Here is a 25683-nt window from a genome sequence, read left to right on the forward strand (position 1 = left end):
AAGCGAGTGAGAGAGAGAGAGAAAGCGAGCGAGCGAGCGAGAGAGAGAGAGAGAGAGAGAGAGAAGAGAAATAGATAGATCAACGATTTTATTTTTGTTTTATCAGAATATGTATAGGAAGTAAGACGTCTCTCTTAGTTCTAATTTTGTGAAATCTTAGAAAGTACTTAGCGCGTTGATTTTAGACAGTTTGTAATATACAATTTTATTGTTTTATAATATCAGTTCTACGTGATATAGGCGGATAAAAACGCCTCCATCGCGAGTAATGCTCAAATTTCCGGCAATCCAGAGGCTAAATGTATATGTGCAAGCCGGAAATTGTATATATAAATCTTTATTTCTAAACAAAATAATTAATCTTTTGTTATATATACATATATTCATATCAAACCCAGGTCTGAAAAAATTGGAGAAGATAGGAATACTTTTTCATGGAATTAACAGAAAATTACAGTGCACACATATTTCCCTCGCTATTTTTTTCCATTATAATAAGAATGATTTAATTCGTATTTTTTCCGGTTTAGTATTTTTGCAAATTCGGAGTATAGACTTAAAATTGTTCTGATGCGTATAATATTCTTTTTTTCATTTTTGCGGAATTTACGTACAAAGATATTTTTGTATCAGGCCTGATTTTCTCCAGACACAATTCTTACTATCAACAAAAAAAGAAATTTAGAATAAGTAAAAAAGATTCACAAATTGCATCTCGGTACCTCTTACTAGAACGTTACGCGCAACATTTATATTCAATAAGGAAACGATAATATATGACAAAATAACGAAGAAATGTAATAGAAGTATAAAAAGTCCTCGGTCGTCGATTGAATAATATATTGTGCGCTGACGATAATATCGTGCCGTAAAATTATAAATTGACAAGCTGTTGCTGTACAAAGACATCTAGCAGTTTTGCCACAAGTTTCAGTTACGAACAATAAACTATTGTTCCAAGTAATTATCTCTCTTAATATCTTCCCTTTAGTCTTGTCTTTCTAAGTCGACATCGTTCATAGAAATAGAAACATTGAGGAAGACATTGAACACTTCACATGAAAATAGAATTTATTTCGTACATTTAGTGTTTGTCATAAATTCATCAAAAAATTCACTGAGAGCTGATCCAAATACATTTAACCAGTTCACTGTGGACTCGAAATGTTTTTTTGTCAAAACTGGTGAAAGTGAATAATTTCGTATTTTACGTGAAAGTTCGACTACAAGAATTTTTTTGAATCACTGAATGAATCCAGGATCGAAATTTCAAAATAGCAATCCAACATGGCCAAAAAACATATGATGACTTTTTTTCATTCACATATGAGTAATTATCAATGAACTGATTAATGTATATGTGCTGATGATAAATATACCTATATGTCGTGAAGTTACAATTAACAAACTGTTGCTGAATAAAAAACCAGCTACCAGTTTTGCTACAAGTTTTAGTTACGAACAATAAACTATTGTTCCAAGTAATTATCTCTCTTAATATCTTCCCTTTAAACTTGTCTTTCTAAACATCGATATTACTGTTTATAGAAATAGAAAGGCGAGAGAAGATATTGAATATCGACGCTTGAGCCGTAGATGTTATATCGAGAAAGAGGATGTTATATCATGAAGAAAGGTTTCTGTCAAAAAATGAATGAAAAGCGGTCTATTTCGCATAAAGCGAAGATCGATCTATGTCGGAACGTATACGAAATACGGTTTATATCGAGAAAATGAGAAGAACGGTTCAAGTCGGTTCAAGTCGCATAAAATTAAAGAAGAGATTATATAGCGCAATATATTTTCTTCTCATGAATTTTATAGTGGTATGACTGAAAATGGGAATCATCTGGATTTTCAATCCTGTTTCTCACATTCATTTATTCATATATTATTTAGGTTCCATAACTAAATTTGTGTAATTTATGAGTAGTGAATATTGCGTTATAGACCCTTCTAATTTTATGCGACTTGAATCATTTTTCTTATTTTCTTATTAAACTGTACTTATTAAACTGTGCGTTTCGACATAAACCGGACTTCACGCGAAATAGACCGTTTTTCGTTTATTTCTTGAGAGAGATCTCTCTTCATGTTTTTTTCGATGTGACACTTTCTACGGCTCAAGTGTCGATATACTTTACATAAAAATATAATTCTTTTGTATTTTGTACATTCAACGTCGTAAATTTCACCAGGAAATTCGCTGGGCATAGGGTTGATCCTTCCAATAAAATACTTTGGTGACGAAAATTGTAATATGCAAGAAATTGATAGCGTGTATCGTAAAGGATTCACAAAGAATCTGCCATCTTTCTGGCCTTTTCATATTTAACCGGTAAAATATGTATGGGAGGATAAAATAACGCGGTTCTACCAGTAATTGAGGTATCAGCACCACGCACACGCAAATAACATAATTAATCTGTGTGAGAAATCTCAAATGCGCAATGTTCCGTGACATGGCGAACAGGCTCGCGCAGTAAATCGGTATCAGCAGGTACTTTAATTCCGCGTATCGGCTCATATATCGATTCCACACGTAAAACGAGTAATGCCGATTATCAGCCAAAATGTACGGATGAACGAGCGTATTGGAACATATCGTTGCGGCCATCAACGCGACAGCACTACTCGCGAAAATCCAACGCTGACGAAGGAATCGCAAACACGTTTGCCAATGAGGTATAACGTACGGCCATGAGAACAGAGAAACAAAGGCGGAGAAATAAAATATCTGACAAACATGGATCGTTGCAACGTGGGCACTACGATCGCCGACCACTATGCCTCCATTCCACGCGACAAAAGCAGCGAACATGAGGCATACCGTTAAGTAAGGAAGTAGACTACCACATATCTGCGCAACAAACTTGACGAAGGACAGCGGACCTTTGCGCAATTCGTACATTAGTTGCCTCCAAATTAACTAAAAGAGATTTAAGAAGTTTATTAGATTAATTTGTCTACAGTATTCGTATCAAGCTAAGTATTCATAATCGGATCTTATTTTAAGACTGTCTGAAGTAATGTATTAAGATGCTAATGCAACTCTCTGGCTGGTATTCATAGTCGGTTCTTATTTTAAGACCGTCTTAAGTAATGTTTTAAGATGCTAATACGGCCCTCCGATTGGCTTATGACATCTTAAGACTGTACTTAAGACAACCTGAAATATAAGAATCGATTATGAATACCGGCCTCTGATTGGTTCATGATATCTACTATACTTAAGACAGTCTTAAATGTATGATTTGACTATGAATACCGATCTAAGATTGAGAGTAGAATTGAGAAGAATGCTTTTCAATAATGTACACAAGCGACACGTACACAGTATACGATTCCGTATTTTCTAAGTATAATACAAATATGATATAAGTTGACGCAATCATGCTTCACTGTTATCATTTTATATCACTCTATAAATATCAAATTTTAATATTTCATTATCAATTATTTTCTAAAAGTGATATATACTCCAATAAGATATTTCAAAATTACATTCGGATATATTCAAACATAGATGTACAAGATCTTTTTCTTTATTTTTCTCTGAGTAAAATAAAAAGCTAAGTGATATTTCATTAACAAGTCGACACTTGTATTACTGTGTATGACTGTATTTTGTTGCTGGGAAGCATCCTAGTCAATCAGAAGAAAGAAAACCAATGTAAATTTAGTAAACTTTGCTTCGATTGATCAAATTCAATCCCAATCTTCAGTCTAATAAGAGCACTCCTTCTCTTTCCACAGGTAATATGTAATATTACTTACAAAAAAGTGCAATGAAGTACTGAGCTTTTCAGGCGAGATAGACTCCTTCATCCTGCTATCAAATATATCTAATGCGCGTTCTATAGTAAAGAAACCGAGCCAAATAATATTCGTCTGACGAATGAGTATGGCTAGTAAACCTGTGTAATTTATTACTTTTATTTGTATATTTTCTCACATGACTTAAACAGCTGCAGAATAATTACCTGCAAGAGCCACCATCATCATGTGCTTACATTGGTGCAGATAAAACATTAAAAGCACCATGTTCACAGACATAACGTCCGTATAATAAAAAAAGGACCAAAAATACAACGGTGGGAAAAGAGTAAGATTATACATCAGTCCGATAATCGACCATTTGTTCCACCAATCCGTCTGGGACTTCCAATTCTCCTTTATAATGTTAAAAAAAAGATAGAGATTTGTGAAAGCCCCAAGTACATTTATACCTCTCATGTAAGTAATGCCGCAAAGATTAAAAGGAGACAATATCGCGCTGGTAATAAAGTATAAGCCTGGTAACGTAGTGATTTTAGGATCCCACTGAAAATAATTTACGACTTACTTATTCCTGCATAAAAACTGCATTAAAGAAAATATACAATTTGTGCACTCGAAAGTATTAAAACAAATTCTTTGTAATGTTTACCTCCGTAAAATTCCACGCACAATATCGTAACGTCTGAGGCACGTGAAAAGCCTCGTCGATGTAATAATCCGGTTGGATACCATTCAAATACCAGAAAAGAAGTGTAGTGCTTGCAAGAAACGTGTAAAACAAGAATTTCGTAAAACGATCATAGTCCAGCTGTACACGAACGAGAACTTCGAGACACTTGGTTGTTTTGGTAATTATACAGAAGACGCCTCTCATCAACGTTGATAAAATTGTGTTCATGGTTGTTTTGAAAGCGTACTCAAATACTCAATAAATTGTGGTAAAAATCAAAAACTGCACGCTTGAAAAAATGCCACGTCAAGCATCTTCACTACACACACTTTGGCTAACCTAACCAATTATCCCACCATTCTCGACTTTTTCATTGAATCGCGGATGAACATATCGGCATTATATCCTACATTTATTAGAAGGATTAATATTCCAGTAAAATATACTGTAGTCAAAGAAAGAGTCTGATATTATTTTTGAAAGCCGGCACATTGCGATCAACGCAACGTACGGTTATGTTTACAATCAACTCGGAAGAATTCAGACGAATTGAGGTTATAGTTCGGAAAGTTCGTCACAGGAAGGTGGCAGACCTGGGAAAACACCGCGACGTCCATTGCGAGAATTTCGCGCGCGTATGTATAGTAAACTTCAAATCGTTCCGATTCTAACTACTTTCGCGCGATTGAATCGCCTCGATCGCACCACGCAAGTAAGAACGAGTTTACGTTCACGAATAAATGATAATCCGCTTGAGCGTAATCGGGACACAAAATTGCGGATAAACGACACGAATATGATAGATAAAAAGATTAATATGAATGAATTAACTCTCACCATCCGCTGCCCATCGTGCCGCTCCGTCGTCTGTAACTCTCGTTCAATCCGAGATTCTTGCACATCCCGACTCGTGCTAGTTCACGGTGTTCACACTTAAACGCACGATATATATCACTCGCGTATGGGACAGTACGCGTAAAAATACGATCAAAGTGAAATGAACGCGACGCAATTTTCGGCGCCGTCCCGACCGACCGAACTGCGACGTTTTGCGACGCGAGTGAAGCAAACATGGCGGCCGCGCATGCGCGCTGCGCGCGTTCAAACGAGTTCAAACGAAACGGTCAACGCGACTGAATTTCACGTCGAATTCGGACGTGTTCAGCAAAAAAAGCAGCTTTGCAAGATTTCTGTTGTAAGATTCTTTCATTAAAAATCTAAATATATGTATAAATTTATCATGTGTTAAAGGATTATTAATATATCATATATAAACGAATCTTTTACGGTAATTGTAATACAGAAATCTGATACTGGACAATTTATTAATGAAAAAAAGTTATTAATTACTTATTTCGAGAAAAGTACTGAACAACAGTGCTTTATTTTTATTAAAATATGCACAATATTTATTCTTTTTTAGAAGTTGGGTAGAAAGTTATTTATGGTAAAATATTTATTAAAATAGGTAAATAATACAATATATAGAAGATTTAAAAAATAATGAAAATAATTTAATAATTATATAGATTTAATTATGTAAGAAAATATTGTTTTAAATTAATAAAAATAAAAAATAATGATAAAATAAGTAAAATTGGAAAAATATAAAAAATTTGAAGTTATATTAGGTATTTTGATTTTAGAAATTAGACAAATTAAATCAACTATTTAATAAAACATAGTTTTTTGATTATAATAAAAAATATTTACTGCTCAATGATTTTAATATTAATTAAATAGCTGCAGTATATTGACTCTCTCTAGCATATAAAGCATAAATTATTTTTTAATTGTAAACTAGGATGAATGTAAGAATAAAATTTAAGCTGTCTTAGGTTAAAATATTGAATTTAGTAGTTAAATAAAAAATTTTAGATGAGATTATGGGACGAGAAGATTCTATAGAATTTTATATATTAATTTATTAGGAAGGAAATTATAATTTAATTGAAAATAGATTTATATATTTATAGTTGGGAGGATTGTTAAATTGTATGAACTTTAATTTGAAATAATAAATATTAATTAGTATAATTTATGGGAGATTTAAAATTAAATATAAAAATTAATTGCCTTAGGGATAACAGCGTAATATTTTTAGAAACATCATATTGATAAAATTGATTGCGACTTTGATATTGAATAAGAAGAAAATTAAATATAGAAGTTTAATATTTAAATCTGTTCGACTTTTTGAATCTTACATGAGTTTAGAAAGATCGGCGTGAGCCAGATCGGTTTCTATCTATAATTAAATTATAAATATTTATACGAAAGGATTATATTTGTGAATTTTCAAATTTTATAAAAAAATATATGAGATGATGAGATTTTGTTTTGTTTGATTTGTTTTATTTTATTGATTATTATGATTGATTATATTATTTTTATTGATTATATTGATTATTATGATTGAATTATATTATTTTTGTTGAAATTAGTCAGTGTCTTTTAATTAGTATAAATAAAATTTTTCTGACAAATAGATTCAGGTCAGTATGTTATAAATTTTAACATTTTTCAATCTATGCAAATGTGGCAGAAGTCAGAAATTAGAAAGTCTTTGTATACAAAAATAACGGGGTCTTAAAGCAAAGGATTTACGTGAATAAAAGGCAATACGTTTATTAATTATTTCTTTTTGTTATTTTCTTCATATAATTCTTTTACATCTCACGCGAAGACATCACGATTTAGCAATGGTCATTTTTGTTGTGCCGAAAGACAAAAGATTGTAAAAAAAAGGAAAGGTATTTCAACCCTTAAGTACGGATTTTGCTCGTCATTTGATAGGTATGCTCAACGATTGAACGTATATTTTTCGAAAGCTTACGTTCTTCCTTGACAAAAATGAAAATTGAAACGTAAGTTGAATATATAGAAAGAGTGGCAGAAGCGTAAACAAAGACGAAATTCTTTCTCAATTTTCCAGAAGATGAAAATTGAGACAACGAAAACGTGAAAGAGATCCTTATCTCCTTTTACATTTCGTTATCTCAGTTTTCGCCTCTTAGAAGCTTTGTTTACGCTTCTATCATTCTCTCCTTACTTTTATCCATATAGAAATTTAATACTTGTATTAACAAATTCATCACTTATTTCAAATATTAAAAGTACTATTTATAGTAAATAATATTTTTAATACATACACTCAAAATATGTGATTAATTGACCAGTAATAATATTAAATTTCTACAAAGACAAATTACCCTCCGATTTTTATTTTCGGACTATTCAGACTTGTGTTATGATTTACCGAATTTTTTTCTATCGCGTGAAGAAACATGTAAAGTGTGGAAAATTACATATCCGTTTTCTCAATCGAAGAGTCATGGGGTTGTGAAATGATCAACGTTGCTTCATACTTAAGGGTTAAGTCCCACGATTGATTGTTGCTAATGGCATCGAACTTATTAAGTCTGCTTTTATTCACTGGATATCAAGTAGGTGTAAAAGCTACCCCGAAACATGATGGCAATAATCTATGGCACGAACTGCATAACGATATATATATATATACGTTCATTCGATATATATATATGTATATATATAAATTATTTTCTAACATGTATCGCCGCGGAATAATATGCGCGAGCAAAAATTACACATGTAATCCTCGCTTCTATTGTCATACAAAAAAAAATAACAATAAACACTTTGAGACTCTTTATCGTAAAATCATAATAAAATCAATTTCTCAAAATACATTTTGTTTTTCGTGAATCTTTTGCGAGTTCCGCAATTATAAATGCAATCTTCTCTGAAGAAACGTAGAGATAATTCGCAAAGGAAAATCGGACTGTGCAAATTATGCGGCTGAAACGAAATGTAACGTTACAATATCATATAAGCGTAATTCTGGTAAACGCAAAAATGGAAGACAAGAATATGTAATGTATATATATGTTCTATACTTCTACATTTTACAAGCAAATTCGTTTAATGGGGCCTACGATGATTAAAGTTAAGAAGTTATTTAGGTTCAAGCATGTCTTATATTCGAAAATCATCTAAAGAATATCGCTCGCACCGCGAGCTACACATTAATAACCAATCTTTCATTCCTATAGTTACGTACATTTATATTTTGTGTCGCGGAATGGATGTCAAGTAAGTGACTACCAAAATAATCCTCTTTTCTTTTACAGTATTTGCATACCGATAACTGAAGGAAAATATCTGTGCGCTCCTCGCATTCCGCGTGCGTTTATATCGCAGATATGGCATTAGGATATGATGATACAGTGTCGATTGCTCCCCTCGTAGTCTGGTTCGTGTAGGATAATTAATAACTAAACTGATTATTTGGCTAATAGATAAAAACAGAACACTTACTCTGAGTACGCAAGAACACTTTGTCAGGATCGCGTCTCGCGATCGTTGCCATATTGTACGATTAAAAATGTAGATACCCGTCAACGGCGTATAGTATTCCTCAAAATTTTATGTTAACTTATGTATAAAAACTCAAAAATTAGAAATCTCAGACATGACACGGCTATAACAAGTAATATCATGTTGTCGTCCATATTTATTCATACTCTTAATCCTAATCCTTAAATTAAATTTATTTTCTTGTATATATATATATATATATATATATATTCTTCAATTCTCAGACTCTCGCAAGTCCAAGAAGTTATATGGCAATATTTCAACGATAAGCCGCGCAATAAGTGTGCCGATATGTTTGCCATCGGTGATCGATCTTTCGATCGTAAAGCTCTTAAGGAGATGCGGTTTAACGATTAATAAATACCCCAGCTCATATCGACGTGGTCGCGTGACAATCGGCTCCGTTTTGCGTTTGCTGCGTGCTGTGCGGTAATGTCGCGAGCTCGTTCCTGCTGAGGTGCTGAACGATTCCCGCGCCGAGCGAGTCACCGATAACATTAACGGTTGTTCTACATCGATCTCTGCAAATTATGCAAGCGCATCGTGTTAACGTTACAGATATTTCTTTTAAATTTAGTGTAATGAAAGGAAGAACACAACTCACAGTAACCAGTCAACCGCGATAATTAAGAAGACATCGTTGGCCGGAAGTCGTACTGTGTCCAACACCATCACCATGGTCACTAGGCCGGCCTGCGGAATTCCAGCCGCGCCGATACTGGCAGCGGTCGCCGTGATACTAGAACAAATATTAGATGTAATAAATTGGATACTTGGAATAAATGTTTTGTTGAAGTATTTAAATTAAATTTTGCTAGACGTCAAAATAATTTCGTTGGACTCAATCAATAATAATTACTAAATTCTTTGGTACGAAAATCTTGTTCTAAAGAGTAAAAATTGAGCTAGACTTGAAAAAAACTAGCTAAATTTTCAATGAGTGAGAAAATTCATTCTAAAAATTTTAGAAGATATCAATAATTATGTAGAATACTCGCACAAGGTGATTGATAGAATTTTTTTCAGCATCGCTCATAGTGTTTGGATTCCCTAAATAATTATTTTGATCAACAAAATTATTTTTAAATCTGTATATATCCAGCAAATATTTTAAATACTTTGGCAAAATTCTTTTCGTGTAGAAATACATCATTCTTTGCGAAATGAATTTCTAAGAATTAAATGAATGGGAAAACTCACCTTACCGCTACCAGCTGTCCAAAGGAAAGAGGAACCTTACGCACTTGAGAGATGAAAATGGCAGCTACAGCTTCGTACAAAGCGGTACCGTCCATATTTACGGTAGCACCTATTGGCATGACGAATCTGGTGACACGGGAATCGATGCCGTTTTTTTCTTCGAGACAACTGATGGCGAGTGGCAGCGTCGCCGAGCTCGAAGACGTGCCGAAGGCAGTGACGAGCGCTTCCGCCATATTCGCTATGTATGCATAAGGGTTTTTCTTTGTGAGAACAAAGTATATCCCAGGCAACACTAGGAAACCATGTATCATCAGGGCGATCAATACGGTCAGGAAGTACATTCCGAGTTGGCCGACTACCTCCTCGAGCGATTTCATCTCCGTGATCTTTGAAGCGACCAGAGAGAGCACGCCGATCGGCGACAACCTGCATAACACACAGAAATATTCTTGAGATTTTTAATTCGGAGACTTTATAATCCGACAAAGAATAAGCGAGAGTCAAAAGATAGAATTGTTACTCATACGACAAAATTGCGCGATCATCGACAGTTACGCAACGGTAGACGTTCTGCGAGTTTTCCTTGAGAAAATTATACACGTGCCTCGAGAAGCGGATACTTAGCTATTACTTAGCTATTACAGTCTTACCATATGACCCAGTTTGTAATCTGCATCATAGCGCCAGATAGCGAGTCAAAGAAACTCAACAATGGCTTCGCCTTCGATCCCATTTTACCGAGAGTGATGCCCATCACCGTCGCAAACACAACGAGTCCAAGAATATTTGAACCAGAAACTGTCTTCTGTTCCAGTTCCCATTCCTCCGAAGGAACTAAAAACAGGTAAAATATTAATTTAAAATTAGTTGATGCTATGTAATCTAACACCTCAAGCAGAACAAGTTACTATGATATCAAAATGATGTCAAAATGATTCAAAATAATCGTTAAAAGTCATTTTTCAATTATTTCCGACTTATTTTAATGTCATTTTGGCATTATCACGACTTGTTATTCTACTTGAGCTTACATTACTTGTATGGTTTTTTTTTTACATAACTATTAACTCGATGAAAATATATTGAAAAGTTTCTGATACTCTAAAATTATGTCTCAATTTTCTTTGATCTCTTTAATGATTACAATTAAATAAAGGTTGATATATATAAAGTTCTATACATCCTTTAGATAAAAATATATACATATAAAAAACTTTTTTTAAAAATTGAAACAATATATGCTAAATATAATATGTGTACACAAAGATCGATTTTACTAAAAAAAATTTAGGTAGATACTGATCTGAAATTAAATTTGTTGGATTATCAAAATAATTATGTAAGACTTTCAAATTAATTGTTACAATGTCAACATTTTTTGCTGGATTGTTCATCATGTTTGAATTTCTTTCATAATTGTTTTGACAGTATGACGAAATTTATTTTTAGATCTGTATCGACCTAAATTTTTAGACAGTTTAAAAATCGTTCTTTCCATGTATAAACGGCATTCATACTCCCTAAATTCTTTGGAGTGGAACTTCTGAAAAAAAAAAGAGTAGCGCAATTTTCAATTTTTAAGAGTGAGATTAATTCTAAAAGTTTTAGAAAGTCATTTAATAAATTTATAAGGTGGGTGTTATATACGAGTAATTAAGAATTAGAAAAAACATTTTTTAACTAAAAAAAATTATTACCACTGCCATTTTCAGGTGGCTTAGGCTCGGTTCGACTTTGGGCGATACAGGCCTCCACAAGATTTGGCGGAAACATATTTCTGACTAAGTCCATTAACGTGTCGACGGTAGAAATATTTTGCTCTGGCCTTTTGATCTCCGAGGCGGAACTACCGACGCCAGGTTGGATCGTTACAACCAGAATTATACCTAGGGTCAAAGTTTAATAGGCAACCGTTACTCGCTATCAGCAATTAGACATTGCGAATTGTTTTTTTCTATTTGCTTAAGTAATCACGAAAGCAAACGGGAGTTGAGAAGTACGTTATGTCGATCGCAATAAAAACGAGACGAGATAAGTACGATGACATAATCACAAGAAATACAAGTTCAGTTGGAGCGATAATGTTGCAAAAAAAAAGAACAAGATTTCTAGAGAGAAAAAAAAAAGAGTATGCGATACGTAAGCAAAATTTCGAGTTATAACCGGTCTAATCTCCGTTCTAACGCAATATAACGTCATATTTGTTCGTTGCTAGAAAAATAGCGGTCAAATAGCGCGAACTTTCTGTGATAATGCCTCCGAGTAATCTGTCGCTAATTTGTATTGTCTGATGTGTCGTTCGCGCTTCATTCTCTATTTGGTCGCGTTAATTAACCGAGGTGAGTCATGAGAATTCAGAGCTATCAGACGCATTGCCTCCGCGACCAGATATATGTAAATGCAACGGATACTATTGTGCATCTGTCACTTGTCGCATTACATTCATCGTTTCTGAGAAATATATCATTGTCCGCGCTGTCGCGATGACCGAAATGCCGCGCTTCTTTAATCGCGATTTGCGCCGTTGATGCGAGCAATCGTTTAACCTTATGATACGTTATTTAAAACGCTAAATACGTCCAGCTGTGCGATTAGATATGCAATTATATTAAAGTACAATATTAATTAATAAATAAAGGACTCCGCATTGATTATATGAAAAATTGGGTCACGGTGGAATAAATTATTTTTCACATTTAAGTCGGTATTTACAGTCTTCTTATTTTAAAATCGTCTTAAGTGATGTCTGCGCACAAGCAGAACAATAAGTCATTACGATGTTGAATATCAAAATGATGTCAAAATGATTCCAAAATAATTAAAAGTCATTTTTCAATAATTTCCGATTCATTTTAATGTCATTTTGACGTTATCGTGACTTGTTGATCTGCTTGAAAAAATACTAATACAACTCTATGATTGATTTATGATATCTTATGATTATGCAAAGCTTAAATATAAAAAATTTTTTAATAAAGTACTAACTACTGGTCATAATATAGCTTAAATATAAATACCGACTATAAATCTGGTCTTAAATATAAAACATTGAATTTGAACATGACTTCGATTGGAAGAATGTCGCGATATTAGATGAAGAACGTTTTCTTAATAAACGTTTAATATCTGAGTGTGTTCATATACTTATACAACGAAATAGTCTCAATTTACCCAGGGTTGGTAAAAAAACATGTTCTAAACGTGTTTCAAATAGATTAAAATATGTTTAATGTTTTTAATATGTTTTAAATATGTTTTTTTTTATAATACTGTTTAAAGCATATTTAAAGCATTAAAAACATATTTAAGAAAAAACAATACGTTTTATTCTTAAAAAAAAAAAAATTAGTCTTTACCAACCCTGTAATTTACGCTCAGATACAGATGGTGTACATCAAACTTATATATATATATATATAATTATTAAAAGACATTAAATAGTTACATTTTGTCGGTTTATACAAATTATTGTTTATATATATATTGACATTGTTCTTTTTTCTTTTTCTTTTTAATTTGATATTCTTTAGTATAATAAATAAATTTTAATTGGTTTTGATTCAATGTCGAGACAAATTCCTTCTATGTCTTGAGTCATCAGTTTTTTAATATTAATTTATAACTTGCTGGATAGAATGGTTTCGAAATATTTATAAGATAATTGTTTTAATGTTTCGAATAAATTACAACATCAAATCTGTTAATCTGATGATTTTTCTTGGACATGAAGGAATTGATATTTTGTAATTGTATTGCTGAGGTTTCAAAGTGAACTGAAACGTACTATTTTTTGGAATAAAAATTCTATTTTCTGGAATAAAGATTTAAGATTGCGTATTAATTATCGCGCTTTCTTATTCGCCCTTATTTTTTTGAATTTTTTGTTCTTAAATATAAAAACTGACTATGAATACTGGTGATAAATACAGCTTATAATTGCTGAACAAAGATGTTATAGATAAGTGCAAGATTTAATAATGGATAGTTTATGACTGTAGTACGTAGTATCATAGATGAATCTCAATGAATACAAGTTTTACATCTTTAATACATCAGTTGAAAACTATCTACTATTGAACTTTGTATCTGTGACATCTTATTCACATTATCAAGTTACATTATACGTAAAAAAAACTAATACATTTTACCGCACAGAAAAAATGATTTTACTGAAGTATCTAAAAATGTAACCAGATATAGAGCTGAAAATAATTTTGTTTAGACATCAAAATAATTACATACGGCACTCAAACTGGTTGGTAAAATGTCGGAATTTTTTGCAGTATTATCATCAATGCTTAACTCGGCGTCATTCGTAGCTGAGTTCATAATGATCCGAAACATTTTTAAACATCTGTATTTTCTTACATACTTTGTAGATTTTTAACTAATCGCCCTGTAGCTGGAGCTAAGACTTTTTAAAACCATTGTTGACATTGCGAGAATAAACCAAAAAAATATTCGGGTTATCATGATTCACCTCAACGTCTGTGTAACATTTTAGCACCACAATGACGCTGGGTTAAGCATTCTACAAAATTATTTTTATGATCTAACAAAATTATTTGCAAATCTGTATATATCTAGCTAAACTTTTAGATACTTTAGCAAAACTGTTCTTTCTTTGCGGGATCCCGTTTTCTGTACAATTAGTACTTTGGATACACATTTTTTGACTTATCACTCTACTCTTATTCGTATTAAAGTAATCTCGACATGCCGCGGTTAATGAATAATTGTACTGATTGTAGCGCAACGAGCTAAATTGGGCTTTCACTGACCTAAAATAACTGCCAAGATCGTCGTGACCATGTAATAACCAATCGCACGTACACCGATCTTGCCACTGAGCGATAGATCGAGAGAGCCAATGGCAGATATCAGACTCGAGATGATTAACGGCAGGATCAAGCTCTTGAGCATCCGGAGGAATAGGTCGCCGAAATAATTGATGTACATGATCTCGCGAGGCGTCCATTTCTCACGTGTACTTCGCAAGATGATGCCGAGTATCACTCCACCGACAACGCCGCTAACTGTCAATATAGTTAGCGCGTTATGGCCCAGACAAGCTCGCATCTTCTGCCCCGCAGTCTGCGGCCTCTTGCTGGGTTCTTGGGGATAGTACGAACTCCTCTCCTTGATCTTGCCCTGATTCTCCGTCCCCGATAGCGGCGACCTGGAACCAATTGATAACATTTTCTTCTCTTCTTTATAAAACTCTTTCTCCTTTTATTTAGTAATTTCCATTATAAATGTTCATGAGAATATTGCGTCGTAGTCTCATTATTTCAAATAAGTCATCGATAACGAGTCGGTTTTGGGAAATATGAGATTTAATACTTTTTAAACCTACGGCACAAATTATTTCTGTTACGCTTGCTAATTCTGAGTTTCGAGCACATACTCCGCATGCACAGTCGATATGTAAACGTGTCGACTTCGAGACGATCACTGTAACAAGCAGTAACAGATGCTCCGAGATTTATGCTCTGAGATCTTCCGCAGTGGACGTGACTCTTTTACGTTTTTTCTAAATCTTGGAAATTATAAAACAATGACGTAAATTCCTCGTAATATACATCTATATATATATATATATGTCAACAGGCAATGTAACTATGAGATAAACGTGTCAATTTTTCATTTATTTTATAGACCATATTTCTTCCGAATTACACTAACAGTAGGTATAATAATCTTCCGGAAATTTTTAATTACTTACGAAATATTCACACACAGATAATCCAATTAATATCAGTCTTATCATCAGTTTTAAAAATACAAGATTTTTATTGATAAATTTTACTTATAATCAACGGAAGATAAATTGATAAGTCTTTTATTGCCATATAATCTTGGTTTTTATCGGGATTATCTCAAGTTGCAAAAATCAAAGTACAAAATAATGAATAAAAAGTAATATAGGCTTTAAAAATTCAAATTTTAGTTTTTGCGAAATTTACTTATTCTTATCGCGATTTTATTGCAAGCTGTCTCATAAAACTTTATATTTCCGCGCCTCGCTTAAAATTATAAATAAATTTTGCTTACCCTGTTCCATCAGCGTTCATAATATTCGCATCAAGAATATACATATAAACGATTTATAAAATAATTATTAGAATTTATTTTAGAAAATTAATATGTCAAATAATATGTATCGCTAAATATCGCGAGTGACATTCGAAATATTTTCATTGCACTTCTTTCAGAACAATCGTACTGTTTACTCCAATAATTAACACTTCGTTATAGTATATGGATCTGAGATTAACGCTCAGTTTGCACGTTTCTCGATTGTTGGCAACCGCACTTCATACGACGTTACCGTAACACAATTTTTTTTAAATCCAGATTTATTACATCTGGCACTTTTCAGAGATCACAAGTCTCTTCTGCAGTCAACTAGAAACTAAATCATCAACTATTTCAAACTGACAATGTTCCAATCCTCCAATTCTCTGAAGCATACCAAACGCAATTTCAGCAGAATTCACAAGGAAATGTATCAAAGAGCTAACTGCATAAAAAAATCTGCGCATCATGCAAAAACAGAAAAGTTCTTTAAATTAAACAAATTCCTGCATTGGAATAATCCAACCAAATGGATGTTTAAATTAACAATGTAATTATTTGCATTCAAATTCAATTTTTTTGATTAAACAAAATGTTTCATTTAAAATTAAATTTGTTTCAATGAAACAAATTAATGTAAATAGAACTCTCGGGTCCAAACAAATCTTTTTCTCTGTGTGTAGGAAAAAAATGCAAGATATTCTCGATTTGAAATTGGAAAAGTAATACGATTATGATCGATTAGAATTAATTGATAATGATTTTGGACAGCAGAAAATCCTTCGAAGTCCGTCGAGGCGAATCGCCTTTATCACGATACAGTATCTCGTAAATATACGAGAAAATACACGAAAGTATTGACAGTATCCACGAGCTATATTCGTATGCAGCTGGTAAGAGACGAGAAATTATACTGCGGATTGTGTCATCGTGGAATCTCTTTTTATTTCTCCTCTTTATATTACAATGATATGTTTCCTACTGGATAACGCTATGTACTTGTTCTAAGAAATGTATTTTTATTATTATTATACTTTATTACGTGCTTTTACTGGTGCAAAGCTTTTATGGAATTAATAGCGGATCACGCAAAGGCTTAGTTTATTCTAATATAACACAGGCGTAGCTTTGCATAGTATACATGGATTTACAATGTGACTTTACAAATTATATGTAGCAAATTAATTTGTCGCATTAAAGTGCATACGATGACGCTTTCTCTCTTTCTCTCTCTCTTTTTTTTTTTTTTTTTATTAAAAGTCAAAACTTTAAATTGCTAATTTCTATTAAATTTCATACAATATTTTCGAAGAACGAGGCGTTCTGATGATGGCGTGATAAATTGAAATGCGAAATCGCTGATTATTTATAGATAAGCCACATTTCGTAGTATTCATCAAGTGTTTCCATGTGGCAGAAATAAATACATACGTCTCTATGCAATCACTTTTGAAATAACTCACGACTTTAGTAATAATAACTCAAGTGTCCAGCAGTTTTTACGGTGCGGTTTCAATACAAAATTTATTCCATACGATTATGCGTATGACGGCATAAAGGGCAACAAAAGGCACAAGTGTAAGTTTATTTGCGTAGGCTAGAAGAAATTATTAGAACGAATATGTAAATTTGTCAATCTGCCTTAGTTTACTTATACAAAAATATTATCGTAAAATGTCACCGACCCTCGGTGACGAATACCTCGCACGTGCCGCTGAGAAAACTGGTCAGAGATACATTCGCCAGCAGAATTTTTAATTCGCGGTTGCGTCATCGATCAAGGACGCAGCTCGTACGTATCTACGTTATTGTGGAAGAACGCTGTTACGTCCTAATGCTAATGATCCTCTGCTAATGATGTCATCAATGTTAATAAAACATCGATAAGGGCGGGAGCGCCAAAGTCTTGCATAACGCATAACAAGAAAATGGACCAATTAAAGTTTTTTATTTCCTTCCTTTCCATGAAAAAAGTTTTTGATTGGTTGATATTCTTATACTTTAAGCGTTACGCAACGATCTGTGCTCCAGATTTAAGAGGACTCTAAAGCCGGTATTGCATTACCAATTAAATCGTAATTTTTGTATAACAATTACTTTTTTCCTCTTTTACAGATTCGAAAATCCTTTTTCATTGTCGAAATCAAGATTTAAGAGGATCCTAAAGCTGTCTATATTAGCGACTAAATCATAATTTTTGTAAAACAATTATTTTTCTCCTCTTTTACATATTTGAAAATTCTTTTCCGGGATTAAAAATACGCATTAATACATGTTTGTGAGGTGGAGTTTATGCCGACAAAAAATTTCGAAACTGAATTTCGTTCTTGGCATAAACTCCATCTCACGTATTAATGGAAGATTGGTAGACGTTACTTTTCCGTTACTTTGCCGTTACTTTTTATAATAAACAATTTGATAATGACATTGTAATTTTTAATAACAATAACGCTAACTAAAAGTTGTACTAAGATTGGAAAAGCCATTTTAAAAAATAACTTGTCACCAATACGCGTTTCTTACTAAAATAAGTAATAAGTAATAAGTAACGAGTAAAAAGTAGGAAGTACAAATTAGGAATTATTTTCAGTAAAGAATGATTTTTTCAACCCGAATATAACAAAGATAACGATTAAAAAGTAACGGCCGTTACAACGTTACAAATACATAGGGCGTTGCCAGCCCTGTATTAATATTAATACGTATACTTTAATCTCGGAAAAGAATTTTCGAATCTATAAAAGAGGAGAAAAATAATTGTTATACAAAAATTATGATTTAGTCGGTAATATAGACAGCTTTAGGATCCTCTTAAATTTTGATTTCAACAATTTTGTTGATGTGGAACGATCGAGTATCAGATTACTGTAATTTAACAAGAGCAGTATTCGGAGCTGTGTAAACTAATGTTGTATATTCGGCGATTAGTTCTCTCTGCCAAGTTCTTCCGAGTATCCCGAATCGAAGACCTTCCGCGTGTACGACTCGTGAGTGTTATATGTAGATCCACGTGGCTGTAAAGCCAGAAATACATAGAAAATAGTAAAGCAGTAAGACGTAAACAAGTAAGCGAATCGATCAATCACAGTAGAAAATGTAATCACACTACTGGTTGCGATTTCCAATTGTCGGTTCTATTTTAGCCAATCACGATGCAGTTTGTCCGTACTCGTTGCATCGTAATTGGCTAAAGTAGAACCGTCAATCGGCAATCGTAAGATATAATAGAATGACGGTTTTTCATAGGTTGAAATTTCTTATTCTCTGTTGCTATTACCTATGCTTTTCAATTGTGTAAGTTCCTCGCGATTCGCGATCGAAATCATCTCTTCATAGCTCATTACCCTTTCATTACTAGTGTAGAGTGTCCAGGACACTTCAGCTTTATAGATTCATTAAATATATGATTGTGTAGCAATCATATATTAATATTATATATTTAAATATATATTTAAATATTATATATTTAATATCATATATTAATATTTATATATTTAAATATATATTTCAATATTATATATTTAATATTATGTATTTAATATTATATATTTAACCCTGCAAAATGTATTGTCGTGAAAAACTAATACCTATTTTAGTTATGCATGATTTTCAAATTTCCAAAGAATAAATTAATTTTAATTTGTGATCACGATTGTTGTTTGCTTTAAAGTGATCTTTTGTTTATTATTATTATATATTTATACACAATATCATATATTTAGTGCAAAATTGATTCATAATTGAAAACAATTTTTGCATTTATCTCCATCTAAAAGATATATTAAATGTTATCAATTTTTATTTACTGCAATTTTAATTGCAAGTAATTGAAAGAAGACAATGAAAATTGAGATATAACATGTCACAAACATCCCACGCGATTAATTACGTCAGAAAAATAACGTTTAAAAAAAAAACACGATAATAATTTACAGTTAACAACACGAGGGAAAGGAGCGGTGCCACAATAAAACACCAAACTAACGAAACCTTCGGCTGAACGAATGAATAACTAACGACGGAGAACACGATAGTGTGCACGCGACGTGGGTGTTCGTCATGGATCGTTTCGTGGATGTTTCCATTATTTCCGTCTCTCATAGCGAAGTTCCGGCGCGAACCCGCGCCGATACGAATATGTCTGCACGGGGAAGAGGGAAGGAAGATCTTGGCCTACTTTTGCGTCCTTACAAACGGGCTGACCGGTATTTTTATCTTATCCAGAATTTTATAAATATACTTGAAACGCAACTGGATCGGGATTTTTCCGTCAGATTTCGCAAAGTGATATTCATCACAATGAGAGTATAATTAAGTTCTGCAATGTATGAGAAGTTCGAGGTAAACGAACGACGGCGACGTATTAATTGTCCCAGTTAATCCGTCAATAGCGCGACACTTGGATGCATAACGTCATTCGCAGATGCCGGGTGACACGATTGGTCTCACGTGATCGTTGAAAACAATCCGGACCCGCGGACAGATGGGAAAATATCGTCCATGAGAATTAATACCAGACAATAACGATAAAGCCCGTGCCGTCCGTTTCCGGCGATTCTATAATATGTATACTTTTGCATTGTCCTTTTTTTTTTTCGCGCAGTTTTATATTACAGTTAATCGACGGGCCGCTCACAAATTGCACTGAGTACCGGGTTAAAGGGTATCACCTTGCAGTGCTCGTCTCGAATAACGTGTGCAATTGGAACCTTTTTAATTTAACGAGTGACGGAAATAAAAATTTTTACGGCTCTTAAACACCAAATGATACCATACCATATTTCGAGGAAGACTTAAAATCCGCGATCGGCTTGGCAGAGCCAAGAATATTTGCGAAGACTACGCATTACTACTGTTAAAGTGACCGCAACCGATTAAAATGAATTAGCGCGAAAGGATTAGGCGTGGTTAAAAGTGGGAATAATAAGTAGCCGCAATTTGTTAGAAGAGATCAGCGTGAAAGAGAGAATTAAGCGTATAGTTAGAATTGGGAATAATAGACCCATTACGCCGCAGCTCTCACGCTCTCGTTTTTATTTGTCCCGAATATAAAGCGGAGCAATGAACGGATAAATAAATCAATAAGGTAAATATTAATTGGATTTGAACTGTCGTAGAATAGCACGTGGTATCGTGCTAAATACTCAATGCCACATCGTTGGCTCGGGTAAAAAGTTCCAAAATTATCTTCGGCAAACAACTTGTTGAATACACTTACGTAAGAAATTGTTCACTGATGCAAGATTTACGATACAGATAAATCTCTCTTCTTTTCTCTCTCTCTCTCTCTCTCTCTCTCTCTCTCTCTCTCATTTATTTTGAAAATCCTACGTTGGACGTGAGCCTAAAAGGATTCTTTATACCACTCGTAATCTCTCTTGATGCTTAATATTTCATTTAGAGAAAAAGATACATAGGGACTGGGAAAAAGATATGTACAAAGATAGAATTTGTTGCTTTGCAAATATTTGCCTCGAATTTTGACATCTCGGTAAGATTATTTCGAGTTACGCCGTAACTGTCGTGCAAAAAGCTTGCGTGTCAGAATAGCGTCTGATTTTAGATGTTATAAAGTCAACAGATAAAAACCTTTATAAAAACGCATCTTTTGACTCTTCTGTCTTTAACCTTCTGTATTTGAATAATTAGCACGCGAGCTAACCGGTTTTGTTTGCACGTATTATGCGTGTACATTGTACCTGACATCTTTACGCATGATTGGAAGATACAAGGCTTCGATGGAAAGCGACAGTGGGATCATAGAAGGAAAGAACTTTTTTCTCGTTAATCTCGCTAATTATTGAGAATTTTATACCAAGGCTCGTTACTTTAATAACGATACGAATGCAAAGCTCACTAAAGCAATGATAATTCTGCGTAAAATTGCTCACGCAATGTAAAAATAAGCGAAAACGACGCACGCCTAGTTTGCTAAATCAAATTCTATCACGACAGCGGCGATCGCACGAGATACGATATAAACTTGCAGTTATAATTTAGTGCGATAGAGGCGAAGCATGCATTTCCTTATCAGCAATAAGGATAAACGCGTACAACCTCTCTATCGCACAGCTTCGCATTCGCGATGATAAGTATATTTCATTGGTGTATTTCCACCGGATATGTCTCAAGTTTGTATTTTTTATTTAATTATAAATCAACAACGTAAATTTTGTTAATCAAATATTCTAAAAAAAAAAAAAACTAAATTTTAATAAATATTTGTTTGAATAATTCTAAGTAAATGTTTACTAAATGTAAACATATATTTATTTAATGTACAAAAATCATTAATTTCATTTTTAACTTTTTTTTTATTGAGTAAATATTTATTTGTAAGTAATGTTTATTTCAAAAAAATATGTATTGAGATTTAGTAAATTTTTTTAGAGAGTGCTTCTTTATAAAACTATGTTTAGAATGATAATCTTCTGCTCTTGTATATTTTTATAATCGAGAAGTCTCCGTCATTGGACTTTTTTAATTCAAGCAGTCATGTCAAACTGACATGAAAATGAACCATTTACTAATTGAACAATGATCCTTAGTAGTTATTTTGGAGCCATTTTGATGTCATTTTGATCTCACTGACTTATATTCTACTTGGAAATTCACATAACAGAATTTTTTATGATTCTTTATGGCACGTACCTTAAATAAAAGTATTATAAATCAAATTTTTTTGCTGCTAATTATAGTCAGTGTTGTTTAAAAAAATCGCGAATGCGTCCATTCGAGACAAGAAGCTCGTCAACACACAGCTAGCACCAACGAAGAAGCTGCATCTCTGCAATTTTCATTACAATTGACCATGATTTCTTACGCGCTGTGCGCACGGTCGCATACCATCGTCTTCTCCCTCTGTTCCTTATCACAAAGAACGGGCCTAACAATGATTTAATGAGCAACCGTCGAGCACCCGCTGTTGCTATTATGGAATTCTGTGCCAATGAATCTCGTTGTTGCTGAATGCGATGATGTGGCGTATAATGGATCAACTGCACACATATATATATATATATATATATATATATATATATATATATATATACATACACGCAGGTGACTTCCATTCACGGCGCGAGTATCCGCCATAGAAATGCGACTTGCGATTTTTAATGGCGAATCGCGATAAAGTCGTCATGATTAAATTAAAGTATTGCATCTTAATTTCCTGACTCAGACTTTACATATGCAAATCGAACTGTTGATATATTATGTCATATCGGGGAAACTCACGGTGTAATAAACGCGTCTCTTACATGTCTCTCTTCCAATTTATTTTCCAGTTTATTTTCTAATCGCTGCAATATTTTTTATTATGACAGCTTACAGAAATCTCTCACCGTTTTAATATTGAAAGATAGTAATTAATTATTTATTTTAAGTACATTAAAACAGTTATTTTTAGTTCTCCAAATAAACAATTCATTACTATCTTTCAATATTAAATTAACTAGATCATTAGATTTCTGTCAAAGTAAATGTCTAAACGATTATTAGAAGTTAAGATGTATTATGATAAAATATGCGGTACAATAATGTTAATGGCTTCAATGTTTGACGTTTATCATGTTTTAGTTAAATTGTAATTATTATTTAATATATAATTAGTACATATCATTAGCCTTTGCTATGATTAGATCATAATTCTTCATTACGATTTAATCACTAAACTGCTAATAAAGAGTTATAACCTATCCACAGAAGTAAACGATACATTAATTCATAGTTAGCTTGAAAGCGATTGAAATCGTTGTAACTCACGCATATTTTATTACATAATTGTCGCGTGAGCAAAAAATATCGCGGAAATTAAAAAGTAAAATTACAGAGAGGAAAAAGAACATGCAACCCACGTAGTCATGAAAAAAATTGAGATTGTTCCTCTTCTACATTATGTATAATTTATTAACAAAATGGTTTATTTTAGTTAAGCTTAAAAAGTGAACATGCAGCGAATGTAAATCAATATGAATAATTTTTGTTTTGCCACGTGACAAGGGTATGGAAAACGATAACAATTCTTAGAATAAAAAGCTATAAAGAATATTTAAGAAAATCTGAAAAAAAAAAGAAATTAATCAACGGATTTGCAAAACAATTTGCAAAATTGTATTTTAAATATTAAGAAATACATTCGAGTTAATAACATGTTTATGTGAAGGAACTGTCTTTTAAATTGGTTCTTAGAATAGTCGTTATCAAAAATTGCATGACATTTTTCTTATGAGTCTAGACACCAAATTCCAAGAAGAATTGAGTTAGAAGATCCAAGTGGCAAAGGGCAAAGTTTATTCAATACATGTGTCGGGTATGATTATCAGCAGCTGATGATGATGGCTCATCATAATAAAATGTAGTTCATTCCAAACAAATGACCAACTAATTGCGTCGGAATAAGTAGAACAAATCTTTGAGAAGGATATTTGCCCAGACAGCAAAAAGTTCAAGATCTTTTAGACGTTTTCAAGATTGACTTTTTAAAAAATATCTTTAAGATATCTTTAAGATGTCTTATGTCTAGCACACAAATGCAAATTCAGATCTTTTAGCCATTCATTAATCAATCGAATTATATACAAATTATATGAATAATTATTAAAGCCTGAGAATGAATAGAAACCCAGCGATATCTCACGCAATAAGATCGTACTTACAGCTCGCTTGCCACTTCCATGATGCGCTTCCTGCGTCCTGTGTGTTTCAATGAGAACCGTGCTCAGCAATCGTTTACATAGAGCGTTCACTTCCAGTTAGCCGGAAGCGGCGGACGTCCCGATGGGGAAGAGAATCGCCGGAGCTGGATCGTCGAGGGGCACTAAGAGCAAATTTGCCTGTCTCTCTTCTCCCTCTCACGTCGCCGTTTTTTTTTTTTTCGTGAATAAAATGGCACGTTCAAGTGGTGACGTTTAAGCCCCGCGGTGCGATTTAAGCCGAGAGGGACGGGACGCGATGGAGAACGAAGGTAAAAGAGGTCGAGGATACGCGCGTGGATGACGGAGGGATGAAGGATTAAATGCTCCAACGTCGATTAACGCTAATCCCAAGTCTGATCCCCTCTGACTTTCTCCTACTCTCTTCCTCCCACTTAAGTGACAAACGGAATTCTCGGTAATTTTTTTTTTTTTTTGTCGCGGTTCAGGCCGATCAGGAAGCTGACGCACGACGTCGTCGACGCGAGAGCGGCTTAACGGCGCGCGCGAACTGGATGGATGCTGGGTATCTCGTTAGCCAAGAGAGGATGTATGCTGATGGGGCTCTCAATCTGTGCCACCTTGGATGATACGATTAGCTATGGCGATCTCCCCCTACGACGATCTCTTCCTGCCGCTACCGGCTAGTCTATCATCGCGATATACTGTCACGAATACTCGCGCGCTGTATATGACGACTACGACCCCATCGGAAGCCACCGGCCAGGTCCCTATTGTTTGTCGGCGATTTGTCCACTCGATTGTGATGATCCACCGGTACCGCACAGGGCGAACTCCTCTCCTTCTAGTCTCTCTCTCTCTCTCTCTCTCTCTCTCTCTCTCTCTCTCTCTCTCTCT

General features: G+C 33.6%; 2 protein-coding genes across 3 annotated transcripts; both read right to left on the reverse strand.

Moving 5' to 3' along the window:
- Nucleotides 1-2191: 2191 nt before the first annotated feature.
- LOC108749971 (putative Dol-P-Glc:Glc(2)Man(9)GlcNAc(2)-PP-Dol alpha-1,2-glucosyltransferase) lies at nt 2192-4988 on the reverse strand. The gene is made up of 4 exons (XM_018489081.1): nt 4430-4988; nt 3984-4323; nt 3778-3917; nt 2192-2929 (listed from the first exon to the last, which is right to left on the reverse strand). Exons 1-4 carry the CDS (start codon nt 4676-4678, stop codon nt 2192-2194), a joined length of 1467 nt encoding a protein of 488 aa, XP_018344583.1. The 5' UTR covers nt 4679-4988.
- A 2249-nt stretch (nt 4989-7237) lies between these two features.
- LOC108749969 (excitatory amino acid transporter 1) lies at nt 7238-25677 on the reverse strand. Of its 2 annotated transcripts, none has more exons than XM_018489079.1 (7): nt 24790-25677; nt 14833-15230; nt 11749-11937; nt 10702-10885; nt 10049-10477; nt 9453-9587; nt 7238-9369 (listed from the first exon to the last, which is right to left on the reverse strand). In XM_018489079.1, the coding sequence occupies exons 1-7, from the start codon at nt 24807-24809 to the stop codon at nt 9219-9221; spliced, it is 1506 nt and encodes a 501-aa protein (XP_018344581.1). In that variant the 5' UTR covers nt 24810-25677; the 3' UTR covers nt 7238-9218. The 2 variants fall into 2 exon arrangements, with proteins under 2 accessions (XP_018344581.1, XP_018344582.1); XM_018489080.1 differs by lacking the exon at nt 24790-25677 and adding an exon at nt 15408-15496.
- Nucleotides 25678-25683: the final 6 nt, after the last annotated feature.

This window comes from Trachymyrmex septentrionalis, unplaced genomic scaffold (assembly GCF_001594115.1).
Source record: "Trachymyrmex septentrionalis isolate Tsep2-gDNA-1 unplaced genomic scaffold, Tsep1.0 scaffold32, whole genome shotgun sequence".
NCBI lineage: Eukaryota > Metazoa > Arthropoda > Insecta > Hymenoptera > Formicidae > Trachymyrmex > Trachymyrmex septentrionalis.

Excerpts from the sequence above, each read along its gene's own strand:
- LOC108749971 (XM_018489081.1), bottom strand. The coding sequence starts at position 4,678 with ATGAACACAATTTTATCAACGTTGATGAGAGGCGTCTTCTGTATAATT. Across the intron at positions 4,324-4,429 it reads GTGCGTGGAATTTTACGGAG|TGGGATCCTAAAATCACTAC; the intron begins GTAAACATTACA and ends AATTATTTTCAG. Across the intron at positions 3,918-3,983 it reads GATGATGGTGGCTCTTGCAG|GTTTACTAGCCATACTCATT; the intron begins GTAATTATTCTG and ends TAAATTACACAG.
- LOC108749969 (XM_018489079.1), bottom strand. The coding sequence starts at position 24,809 with ATGGAAGTGGCAAGCGAGCT. Across the intron at positions 10,478-10,701 it reads ATTACAAACTGGGTCATATG|GTTGTCGCCGATCGGCGTGC; the intron begins GTAAGACTGTAA and ends TGTGTTATGCAG. Across the intron at positions 9,588-10,048 it reads GGACAGCTGGTAGCGGTAAG|TATCACGGCGACCGCTGCCA; the intron begins GTGAGTTTTCCC and ends TATTTGTTCTAG.